This window comes from Octopus bimaculoides, chromosome 7 (genome assembly GCF_046866305.1).
Source record: "Octopus bimaculoides isolate indiv1 chromosome 7, ASM4686630v1, whole genome shotgun sequence".
In the NCBI taxonomy this organism is placed as follows: domain Eukaryota; kingdom Metazoa; phylum Mollusca; class Cephalopoda; order Octopoda; family Octopodidae; genus Octopus; species Octopus bimaculoides.
This window is the reverse complement of record NC_142934.1, coordinates 101,912,400-101,926,429: the sequence shown is the minus strand read 5'-3', so window position 1 is coordinate 101,926,429 and position 14,030 is coordinate 101,912,400. Positions and strand designations below refer to the sequence as shown.

Here is a 14,030-nt window from a genome sequence, read left to right as displayed (position 1 = left end):
GCAACCAGTGTTAGTGTGTTTACGTCCACGTTTCTCAGTAGTTCGGGAAAGAGACCGATAGAATGTGCACTAGGCTTTAAAAAAGTTGTATGGTTGGTTTGTTCGGCTAAAACACATCAAGGCGGTGCTCCTGAATGGCTGCAGTCAAATGAATGAAACAAGTAAAAGACAAAAGGAAAGACAAAAGAACGCAATCCACATTAAAACAACGCCCATGAGGAAAAAATAAAAAAATAAAAATAAATGATGTAAATATGATTAATGAACATAGATTCATTGCAACTATAATGTTATACCTGCCATATACCACGAACATATTGCTGAAACAAAATTTTATGTTTAATTTGTAATAACTGTGAACTCTTAATTTGTAAATACACTCACTTTCAGCTATGCAACTGGAAGGATCTATGTAGACATGCATATTCTAAATTAGTCATGACTATTGATTGAATCTAGTCTTAAAGTGAAAAATCACAGCTGAAACATTTTTAACGACTTAGGAGATAAAGTCAAATTTCTAAATAAATAATTTAATCATCCCGACAAAACTCACGTTTATAATCCCGGGAAGCCTGCTTTCAACATTCTACCCGTACTACATACATAGAAAAATAAAGGAGACAAAAAAGCCCAGAGTCTACCTAAATATAGCGGAAGAGGTGTTATTCGTTCGACAAAAAACTGTTGAGACAAAATAGCTATTGACAACTCCAGGCTATTTTCCGCTTAACCTATATGCTGCCTATCTATGCGTAGCGATTTGATCATAAACACACCCCTTAGCAAATTCAAACATTCTATAGTGTCACGTATTATTAAACACTTAATCATACTTAAAATTGTAATTTAGCGTCCAGTTGTCAACCAAAATTTTCCTAATTCATTAAATTATTATCAACATGTAAATTTCTAATACGCTCACAATTCTTTCAAAAGTTAACCTTTTAGTGCTCAACATGTTTTTTGTAATCGTTTGTTTAAACAAATTTCTAGCATTAAAATCTTGTATGTTCAATTTAAAATTGTTTAAACGTCAATCCACAGCAAATATCGAAGACAGAAGAAATACCGAACTGCACTTTATGTTTTATTTCAGTATTTCGAGCTTGATCAAACACTTCTCGAAGGTAAACGGGAAATGGAGTGGAACAATAACTTTGGCTCAGATATGTTCGAGTTAGCAGTGACATGTGGAGATTTGTATTGTTGTCTTAATTCATCTACATTGTGATGATCTCGTTTGCTGAAATTCGCTTCAGTTTATTTCTCAGAAAAGCGTTCTTGAATTTCAGTTCCCTCATATTACACTATTTGGAAATTATGGTAACTGCAAATTCATGATTGTGGCGTGTCTATCTTTTGTTCAATGATGTATTTGTCGGCAGTTGTAACTTTATGCGAATATGTAGTGTTTGTGAGAAGATGGTGCTTCCAATATAAGAAACGTTACATTTCTTGCATACTCATTTTACATTACATGAGTCCTCACGTTTAGATCTTTAATGTTGATAGTAAATAGCACGTGAGCACTATTCGAGCATAGTTTCTGGTTTTAAGACGATAAATCCCCCTCTATGTAATGCCTTTACGGCAAAATTTATGAAATAAAGAAACTTGCTTCCCAATAACATAATTTCAGGTTCAGTTCCACTGTGTGACAACTTGCGCAAGCTCCTTTTACTATAGCCTCGGGCTGACCAAAAGTTTGAGTGGATTTGGCAGATGGAAACTGAAAGAGCGTCGTATATATACATATATAAATATATATATGTGTGTGTGTGAATGTGTATGTGTGTGTATGTGTGTGTGTGTGTGTGTGTGTGTGTGTGTGTGTGTGTGTGCGTGCGTTTACCCCACACCATCGCTTGACAACCCATGTTAGTGTGCTTACGTCTCTGTAACTTAGCAGTTCGGCAAATCAGATAGGCTCAATAAGTACTAGGCTTACAAAGAATAAGTCCTGAAATCGATTCGTCCGACTAAAGCGGTGCTCTAGAATAGCTGCAGTCAAATGACTGACCCTAGTGAGAGAATAAATGTATATATAAACACACTTGCACTCACACGCAGACACACACATACACGTAAAGACACGCACATATCACGGAGCTTCAGATGAATCTCTCAAATATCGATTTTTAATAATTACTATTTAATCACTCAATATTTGGTCAGAATCCCTCACCAGACATTGACCGCTATTCATACTTGTATGTTGGTGTCTATAGTTCTCGGACATCACGTGAAATATTTATTTCATTATCTAATTCATGACCTCTTACAATATGAAATGTTATCTCCACACTGATCATGTTCCTGACACATTCACATATAAAAATGTACACTGTGCCTCTATATCTATTTTAAAATTTTATAAGAAATTTAAAAAAATATTTTCCTATTCACAACTGGTCCAAATTTTTTTCTAAAATTAAACCTTTTCTCTCTACTGACTGAATTTTACGTTTAGATCTCCTTAAAGGGCATACAGTTTATTTCATTTCATTTATTTTTTATTATTTTTTTTCTCCATCGTATTTCTTATGATATACCTTTAGTATTGACGATAATTTCGGGTAGGAAATTTATGAACGAGGTCCTTGTAATGAAATTACCGGGAAACAAAAGTCACAAGAAAATGTGTAGAATTAGGATGGCTCATAAACCACGTCACAAATGCTGAATTGGTTTTTACCTGCATTTCACTAGAATTAAGTGGTTCCTAGAGAGATTCACTCTATTAGAGTTTGTTCAATTCGATGGAAGGGTTTTCGAAAATTTTGTGAGCTATAATGATAGGGACATTAAGTGTTCCCGCAAAATTTTAGAGTATTATACAATGAATTACGCATGAATTTAATTAATGTCGTATTATATAAAAACATGCATACGCCGATGCATATACACACACAAACATGCACACACGTATGTACGTACATGTATCTATCCATCTATCTATCTCTCTCTCTATCTATATATCTATCTATCTATCTATTCTAATGTATTTGATTACTCGATAAAGAAGCGAGGTCAACATATTTTATTTTAGCCTAACAAAAGTAACGAGGGACGGAAGTCATTATGTTTTTTTTTCTATTTCACGAAAAGAAACGCTAATTCAAACATAGACACATGTTTTCAATTTTGGATGGAAAGACAACTTTATAACACCTTGTACTTGCCTATTACCGATTTTATCATATCCTTGTGGATGATAGTAAACATCTCAAAGGGATTCAGAATTGGCGCAGAAAAAAAGTATATTTTTCGACAGCCTACAAATCTATAATACTAACTCCACATTTTCGTTAATACTGACTATTCATTAAGTTCACATGCACGAGGCTACACCAGTGTGTAGGCAAGTAATGGAGTATTTCTCCGATTTCATCGATACAACGATTTACCATGCATATACGACCTCAGCAAATCTTCGGACCAAAATACAAATTGATATAACTACACAATGCATAGTATTATATACTCTTTTCTCTTAACCCATAGGACTTAGATCCGTCAGTACACTCAGTACAATAAGAATCAAGCCTTCTCCAAACATCTCGATTTATTGCTTTCCCCTTAGCCTAACTTGAGCTGAGACCGATCGCTCTCAAGTCATCCCGAAACGCCCTGCACCATCTCACCCTTTGCCGTCCACTCGATTTCTTTGCTCCTTTGGGCGTCCACTCTCTCCCGACAGCACCATGTATTTCCTGCAGTAACTGAACAACTTGGTCAATGAAACGAAACAGCCGCTTAGTCGCGACGTTCTTCAAATCTCTTTTTGTTTTCTATTTCTTTTCCGGTAAGAGGTGCCAGAATTGAACGTAAGCAGCGTCAATGGAATGCATGCAACAACTGGGAGATCTCTGTTGTTTTAAGGTTCCATAGGCGTAGGTGGTTGTTAGTATATCAAAGGATGACTATAACTACATGTTTATCTTCTTGTTGTAGGATTATTATTTCATTAAGCAGGAAAAAAGCGTTGGACGTTGAAGTTTGGCGTGATTTGATCTCATATCGTAAAAAAATAATACGACTAAGTACCCTCTAATTGATATTTCATTCCTTACTTTCATACTTGGGTGGCAAATTATTTTATTGAAGATGCAAGTAGATTTAATGGAAGTGCTATATAAAAGCGTAAAACAACGGCTTTTTTTTTATAATCCACTGCTCTAGTGATAGTGCAATTCAAAATCATTATTGAAACAGTTTATAATCGATGTTTTGGCACAATGGTCCGAGCGACTCAGAGACTTTCTGACGTAATTTGTTTCGGTTATTTACCTTCAGAATTCACACCTCGCAGCAGGCATCTTTGCCTTTCATCTTATCAGATTGAATAACAATGTATTAACCAAGTACTGAGTAACCATTTACCATTAAATTTCCGGTCTTGTGCCTTTAATATTATGAATAATATTAATTATGGCATTGTAGCAAATGGAATTATTCAGATATTGTTATTTAATAATTACGTATGACATAATCTTAAATACTATGAAATCGCATTAATTCGTACTTTACCAAGAAATACAAAACGGATTTCTGTTTCAGCCTATTTACAAAGTGATTTTTCATATCTTTTATTAAAATAAATCTTTTTATGGAACAAAGAATACGTCGGCCTTTAAAACCATTGACCGCATATTATATGTGCAAAGAAAATTACTTTTCCTGGTGTTATGCTGTCTAAAATTACAGCCTAAATAGGTTTTCAATAGCTTTCCCTGTGAGTTGGTATGCGTACACGTGTTTAAAACGGCTGTATAAACTATTTAAACACGAATTTATAATGCCCTGAGCGTAAAGAAACAACATTTCGTTGCTTTGAACAAACGAACGCAAAAGAAAGATAGCAAAATAAAAATGGTTTTAAAGAAAATAACTATGCAATCCGATACCCACACACACACACACACACACACACACACACACATACACACGCACACACACACACACACACACACATATATATATATATATGTATATATATATGTGTGTGTGTGTGTGTGTGTGTATCGGATATATATATATATATATATATATATATGTGTGTGTGTGTGTGTGTATGTGTGTGTGTGTGTGTATGTGTATATATAAATATACATACGTATATACGTAAACTGATAACAACCCAGCCACACACATAGATACACACAAACAAGCGCATCAAATATGCTTTTGCCAAATGTGACACTATCATATATACACAAACACACGTACACACACACACACTCAAACACACACACACACACACACACAAACACACATATATATATATATATATTTATATTTATATATATCTACACAAATGTATATATACATTATCACTTTGTGTACGGTTGCGTGTAGCGTCGGTGCGCTTGAATGGGGTGGGTATATATGTGTATATTTCTATCTGTTAATCTATGTTATATATCTACGTGTGTAAATTTCCTAGACACTGCTAATCATTATATGGCCCTTCAGATACTAGGTGGACATAACAACCAAATTATTTCCGAAAATATATGTTATAGATAAATGAAAATTAAGATAGAGATGTTGTCAGAAACGTAATTTCCCGCGTGAAAATACCTTCGATGTAGAATACATTTTACAAGTCATTCCAGTAATTTATTTAAGTCTGTCGTTTGCTTAAAATTCACGGAATGTTATAACAAAATTTCATGTAAGTGCTGTATTTGAACAGCATAAACATGCTGACGGTCATTCGGAAACAAAAAAAGAAACCCGAGCGAGTCATTCAACAAAATGGCTTAATTCTACATATAAAGCAAGAGTTTGCAGCATGTTGACAATTTGTTTTGTCATTATAAAGTACGAAAAATGTAACAGCAAAAAATATAAATAATATTTAAAATCAACACCAGTAAACTTTCAAAATATGTTATTAAGAAACTGAAAATTAAAAAGAAGAAAATGCTCAACTACAATCCAAATGAAGTCAAGAAGAAGATAAGTAAAAGAACGCCAGTATTTCAACGTTTTCCTCTAATAATATAGGTCGAGAAACATCAATAAGATATACATACAGCTAATTGCATCCATTGTTATACCAACAACCACCTACGCCTGTGAAACCCGGAAAAAAAATAGCGAATATCTCTCAATTGCTGAAGTTTTATTGCTCTGTTGTTATTCTTGGAGAGCTTGTAGAATACTTAGCCCATAAAGAAAAAAATTTCCAGTGCATTACTTTATTATATGAAGTACTGCTGAGGTAATTTATTCTTCGAGATCGATAAAGTACATCTAGCTGAACACGGGGGTCCATGTAATCGACTTGCACCCTACTGCGAAATTGCTCGTCCTGTGCCGAAATTGAAGCCAATATATTTGAATCTTTAGAAATCAAATCCTTGAAGAAAAATACGGGTAAGGACCGAAATCCAAGCAGTAAACGTTTTTGGCATAAAAAAACTACGTATAGGGATTATTTTATCCGATATAGCCATTACACATATCTATTCTTAAACTAATATAGGTTATTTATAATTCAATTTTAGTAAATCATATATAATCTGAAACTGGTTCATGTTTCTGGTATTTAAAAAACAAAACAAAACATTCTACCTGTTACTAGAAGGTATTCTACCTAAAACGCACACACAGCATAGTATTGTAATTCTCACCGTACATTTATGTATGTTCTGGAAGTTTCGTTACATATTGCTTTTTATTTATTTTAATGATAACAAAGGAAGTAAGGTCATAATTCAGTTCCTCTTTGCAGTACCAACATTTTGCTTATCTCATTTTCCAGGGTGTTATACTTGGACGAATTCAAGATTTCTTTCATATATAATATTTTATTTTGGAATTGGCCCACCCAGTATTTATCCTAATTGATCTATTTTTTTTCCACCTGGGAATCTAGAACGAAACGTAATAAATTGATTATATTAGTCATTCTCATTGTATATATTTACAATTAGTTGCCATTCGGTGAAGCAATTAGTGGTATAAATACTGGATTATGTATCTAGATATGATGTTCAATATATGTAAGACATAACCTTATTGTGATTGAGCTGTGTATATATGAACTCGGGTATCCATAATCAATATTATGATTCTTTACAACCTATGTATATCTAATATATCATCTAAGATCTCCTTCATTAAAATTTATAACTTTGATCTCAGGCCGCCATCACAACTTGTGTTGATTATTCATTTAATATGTCTATAGATTTGTTTGTAAACTTTTCCTTTAATAACTGTTTTGTACACTGTTTGCATACCTCATTAAAAACGAAGAATTTTCTTTAATCTGAGCTCTGTATATTACCTCTAAGCTCAATTGTTTTAATGCTCAAGATGATTGGATATCATTTATTTTACTTAAATTTTGCCTTGACAGAATGTTCTGAAATTACTCTCGTATAACTTCCTCGAGCGTACCTCTCGTGCACGTTGTTGATTTTCCTCTTGTTTAGCATATATGATGCACAATTTGCAGTCATTAGTGAAGAGCCTTTGGTTTTCTCCTCATATCATTTGCATGCGATTCCTGTTTGGAATAACATTTTCGTTTAATGTGATAGTATTAGAAAAGAAGCAGCTAACAGATCTAGAGAGAAAGACAGAGTCAGAGAGAGAGGGAAAAAACCCGTACTCCGTAAATTATTCCCGGGCTAATAGAGAATGTTTTAGCATTTCGTAATTGTTTACTTCATCTCTAACTGCAAAATCATTTTCCATTTGTACGGGATGTGTTCCATGCGCGTGTTTATTAATACAGCTACCTTAATCATGGTTAATGTTTCCTAAACTAGTAAGGGAAGAATACTCCCAAAGCACTTCTGTTAGTCAATGCATGCCATACTCAGTCATTTTTTTCTATTACTGTTATATATCCGTTGGTCATTAACAGGCTTTACAACATATGGATCTTTGTACATTCATTATGTTAATTTCAAGGGGATACTTATTTGTATCATCATGTGTCTCTGTATAATTATTGCAGTTAACGGTCTATTGTTTTCTGATGAATGTTTTTCTATCATATTATTAGAATTTAAGATGGATTCGTTTCTATGCAGCATTATACTACGTTTATAAATCTTTTGTTGTATCATGACATATATTTCCCCCCGTACATTACGTTCTTAATGTATATTTCAATCAACGTGTTGGAATTTTAAATTCTAATGCATGAACTGAGATTCACCAATTGTTCAAGAACAAAACCTTTATTTAAAATTTTTTTAAACCATGCCAATGTAATAAAAATAAGATAGGTTTCGTTTATTTATGGCCGTATATTGGTTTCAGAACTGATTTAAGACACATTTAAGTTGGAATTAAACTACCTCTTCCTTTTACTCAGAATACTTTGATACTGTTTAGAATAGAAGCTTTGAGGTTTAAGGAGAATCCCTTTTTTAGGCGATCTTGTTTTGCGAGTTCTTTTTGAAAACTGAGGCGTCGGTGGTTTTGATATGCATATTTTTCATATGGTGCTTCGGTGATGTCATTTAAGATAGTAAAGATCTTTATATGCTTTCTTTTTCATATGTATTCACTTTCCAAACATATCTTTCCACCATCCACTTCGTAAGTGAGTTCTTCGGAAAAAAAAATAAAACTTATTTTTAAGTGAATTTATTGTGGTCGGTGCAGAGCCTATTTGTTTATTCCGTGATATTAATATTATCACTTTGTTCCCGTGAATGTATGGGGCTAATATAGTATTCCTTTCATAACAGCATTATGGTATGTTGAACTGTTGGGCTTGTGCTCCCATATTGGGGTGATACTCCTTCCGGAGTATTTGAGCAGCTCCAAGCAGTGCTGTTTTTTTGCAAATGCTCTACCCTTATTGCAGCCCTTATTTATTCCATGTACTTCTCAACATTTTTACTTACTGTTTCCAGGGCTCCGACAATTATTACCACCATTTTCATCGAACACGACTTCTTAACCTCCCACGCTAGCCTGTCATATCTATCGACTTTCCTTTCTTCGTTATAGCATAACCTATTGTCAGCTGGGCATGCTATGTCTATGATCCAGCATCGTTCGCTTTATTTCTCAATTAACACTATAAATTAGTTTTTATTCCGTATCTCATGGATGCACTGAATCATAAAATCGCATAGGATCTTTGCATTATCATTGTCGGTTTTATGTTCGTACTTATGTTTTTGCTCCGCCAAGTGCGTAATTGTTTTGAATGTCCAATGGAAAACCCTTCCTATATTGTCATGAGCTCCCAGTAGTGTACATTGACTGGCAATATGCCATACGGTTTTACCATTTTGTCTATAGATTCTGCACTTATTACTTTCTCATATGTTGTCTATTCTGCATTTGATTTAATCTGTTCTTAGTGCTAGCTCTTGGGCAGCACATATTAGAGCTTCCCTTTCCTGTTTTAAATCAGTTGTAGTCATCCGTAGCTATCTTTTTTCTCTGTCTGTCTTATCTTCAACATCCCTATGTAATTGTCCATGCATTCTTTTCGTTATCCGCCTATTTTCAGTTTCATTCATTCTGAAGTCCTTGTACGGTGCTTTATCTCAGCAATCTTCCATCGACCATCCTACACCCGCCTGACCTTCTTATTTCCAATAATAGTGGTTCTGTGGCATTTTTTACATACCATGCTATGTTGTTTTTTTCCGATCTAATGCTGTGGTCGCATCCAATTATTATTATTATTATTATTATTATTATTATTATTATTATTATTATTATTATTATTATTATTATTATTACTATAGTGGACAAAATAAACAAATAATGCAATTCTCTACGCTGGCAGAGTTAATACTAAAGAAATTGAAAAAAAATCAAATGAGTATCATCAGGACCTAGCCAGAGAGCTGAGGATAATTTAGAAAACCAAAACAAGTATTCCTGTAGTAATTGGCGGACTTGGTACAACACGAAATATTCAACCTGATAGATAGGACGAAATTGGAACTGAAACTCGCATTGTCTGAATGCAGCAAAGTACCAGTCTATATTCTGAGAGAATCGTTAGAAAGATTCGTTAGATTTGATGAGACATGTCAACAAACCTCAGGATAAAATACTTGCTAACTAAATTATCATGCACCAGCGACATAATATGAAACAGAAGAAGGTTATAAAGAGGAACCTATATATTCTTTATAAAATTTACCTCTTTTTATGAATAACTATAGATTATTAATTACCAACGTAACAGTACTAAATATTCATACCGTTATAAGAAAACGAACTGAAAATCATAAATATCACACTCAATTAGATGTGGAATTAAAAGCAATATAGCAGATAAAGGGCGTAGTCATCATATAATGCGTAATTATCATAATGGGATTGAAACAAAGTCATGTTTGTAAAACATCTATAAATTAACGTGAAGGATATTCATAGGCGCGTAGCACAAAGTAACTATACCAGTGTTTTTAAGTATATTGAGAACATTCCCAAAGAGTATTTGCTTTTATAACTTGAACACGTTTGTGCATGTTCTACCTAATTTCTTTGATGCTTGAATATTAAGTATTGTTATGTTTTCAACATTATGAATGAAAAAAAAATCAAATAACAACAAACGTGAGAAATGCCTTCCCCTACTTTCATCGTCATTGTTCTAGCCAGGATAATTAAAGTGGAATTTGTTTATTTACATACATCCCACGGATAAACTTTTTAGGTGTATCTTTAGCATTTCATTAATGTAGTTTTGATCACGTCGACATTAAAACGAAGTTTATTCAACATATAACACTTTCGCTATGGAGTTCATATACACCGGATTGTTTGAACTTTGAAGCGAATATACTACTCCTGGTTGGTTAGTTGCCTTTAAAGCATTGGCACATAAGTATTAGCTACGGAAGTAGTATCGTCAGCGAACACCTCACTATAATATGTTCTAATAATACATCTGCGTTAAGCATATTATACAGATTGCCATTCGGTAGTAATACTGCTTCTATCGTTAATATTTATGTTTATTAAAGAGCCTTTTTGTTCATTTGCGACGCAAGTGACTTGATGGTTTGTTTGGCATGCGGGGAGCGCACACCTGTCATTCAAGAAGTGCATGTTGAATGAACTCACTCGATTTGATAGTTCCGGTGATCGAACTCACTCGATTTGATAGTTCCGGTGATCAGGTCAGGGGATTATTTTCTTCTAGCAATATTTGTCTGCTCTAAACACTATAAAATTTTGTGAAAGGATCTCTGACGGCGAATTTTGTCTTGTACAGTAAGATTTGAGGACTGATAGCGATAAATATATTTCAAACTTCTCTTATTCAATAGACTTTCGAATGTTTCTACCTCTCATTTGCCTGAATATTCGGGATAGAATCTAATATGTATAGTAATATTGTTTGTTTCTTTCTAATGTACCATTTCAGAATAATTTCATTTATACTTTAGCTAAAATAGCGGATTAACGGAGGTTGCGTATATTCTATTAATGTATTGCACATCTCTATAAGATTTTACGAGTATGTAAAAGAGTTAGCATCTATCTTGCAGTATTAGAAATACACCACAGTTATGTAGTATAGGCACTGGAGTGAGCTAAGTCAAATGGGGAACGGTCTTATGAAAAACGTGTGACAACATTAATGGGAAATGTATGTTTGGAATCAAGCATCTTTTGGCCAGCTCCTGAAGATATTATTGATGCGGAACAGTTTTAGCTTACATGATTTACATTATTTACATTTAACGGATATTTGTCCTTATCTTGTTTGTTGTTAACACAACGTTTCTGCTGATATACTCGCCAGGCTTCATCAGGTGTCTTGGAGAAATATCGAACCTGGGTTTTCACTCCCAATGTATTTTCGATGTTATTGTTATACTACTACTACTACTACTACTACTACTACTACTACTACTACTACTACTACTACTACTAATAATAATAATAATAATAATAATAATAATAATAATAATAATAATAATAATGATAATAACAATAATAATAACAACGACATCGAAAAAATACCTTAGGAATGAGAACCCAGGTTCGAAATTTTCCCAAGACACTGATAAAGGCTGGAGGGTATATCAGCCGAAACGTTGTGTTAACAACAAACAAGATCAGGACAAATATCCGTCAAATGTAAATAATGTACATAATTCCACATCCCATAAATATACAACAGTTTTAGATCTTCATTGAAGATTGTTTTTCTTTCATGAGTGTACAAAGGTTAAGAAAAACTTAAAAATAACTTCAAAGTAACTTTCAAGTAGATGTGAAAAAGTATAGGATAGATCTTGTATATGATCAATCATAATTATTAGCAATCGAGGAAATTGATACTATTTTCTTATATAAATTATTAATACATTCAGTCATAATGAATGATTAATTATGTTTCTTTTCTTTCTTTTGTTTCAGGAAGAAAATGCCGGCAACTATAGATGGGCAGATGACAATTGAAAAGACACCGAGTTATTTTATAACAAAAGAGGTTCCAAAAAGGATCTTCAACATGTCCAAAGAGATGAAAATTCTTGTAATCGTTCGCGATCCAGTCACAAGAGCCATTTCTGATTACACGCAACTTGCTTCAAAACGTATGAATCAGATGAAACGCTTCGAAGAACTAGCATTCCTTAATACCTCAACTAGAATTGTCGACACAAGTCGAAATATAATTCGGATCGGGGTCTACGCAAAATTCTTGGAGCGATGGCTTCATTACTTTCCTCTATCTCAGATGCATTTTGTAAGTGGTGAACAATTGATATCTGATCCTGCGCAAGAACTTAGCTTAGTGCAAGATTTTCTTGGATTAAAAAGGATCATTTCTGAGAAACATTTTTACTTTAACGAGACAAAAGGTTTCCCTTGTGTGAAAAAGGCTGAGGGAAGCGGTCACCCACATTGTTTGGGTAAAACGAAAGGAAGGCCTCATCCAACTGTAGATCCGACAATATTAAAGCGACTGAGAGATTTTTATAGGCCGTTTAATACAAAATTCTACCAAATGGTTAATAGGAATTTTCATTGGCCATGATTTTATGTAAAGCGATATTTCTGTACTATGATATTGTCTGTGTTTGTGTATTTACCATGTCATAAAGGAGAGAAAGGAAAACAATACTTCATGTTTATTGCCATTTTAGATTCGAATATGTTTGTAATTTTTTTTCTATGAAAAAACTGTTGTTTAATCATCGGGAGTAAATAAAACCAAAACAAGGCGTGTTTGGTAACCAAACTACTTGTTTATTCCTGGCGTATTCAATACCGATATAGGTTTCGCAGAAACACGATATACATAAATTCATAAATAATCAAGAAAAGGAAGAACATATGCAAATACACGAAGATTATATATGCGAGTATATCTATATATATTTGCAAGCATGCACACAAATACGTGTGTGTGTGTGTGTGTGTGTGTGTGTGTGTGCGTGTGTGTTTGTGTCTGTGTGTGTGTGTGTGTGTGTGTGCATTTTATTCATAACCGCATACTGGCAGACACATTAGCAAATAATTAGACGCAGACACATAAGTATATGTAAATAAATTATTACAGGGATAAGAATTTCGATCTTGTACTGCAACTGAATGTAAATTATGAGGAAACAGGTTACATACATAATTTATGCAATATCTATGCATATATTATTTGATAATTACAGCCGACTTATAAAACGTCTAACAATATTAAAATATTAAACACACGCATTCACAAAACAATGCACACCGTGTCTGTCTGTCTGTCTGTCTGTCTGTCTGCCTGTCTATCTATCTATCTATCTATCTATCTATCTATCTATCTAACTATCTACGTGTGTGTATATATGTATGTATGTATGCAATTTTGTATGTACATGTAAGTTAGCAATCATATTTATTACAGATAAACTGTATCATTTACTTCGAATAATATTAGGAAATAACAATAAACACTTGACATATAGCTTCGTGATGAATATTAATCAGATTAGTATTACAAACTAGTAAACATTATAGCATAACTATATTTTTACCACCCACCTTCCTTACCAATATTCTATTTGTTTTCCACAGATGAATAC

General features: G+C 33.5%; 1 protein-coding gene across 3 annotated transcripts in view; it reads left to right on the top strand.

Moving 5' to 3' along the window:
- The window catches only part of LOC106870883 (uncharacterized), a 260,580-nt gene extending 247,291 nt beyond the window's left edge, over positions 1-13,289 (top strand). For all 3 annotated transcript variants that reach the window (XM_014917151.3, XM_014917296.3, XM_014917223.3), the window contains exon 3: positions 12,379-13,289. In XM_014917151.3, coding sequence (XP_014772637.1) covers positions 12,379-13,000 — 622 coding nt within the window. In that variant the 3' untranslated portion in view covers positions 13,001-13,289. The remainder of the gene's footprint in view (positions 1-12,378) is intronic.
- Positions 13,290-14,030: the final 741 nt, after the last annotated feature.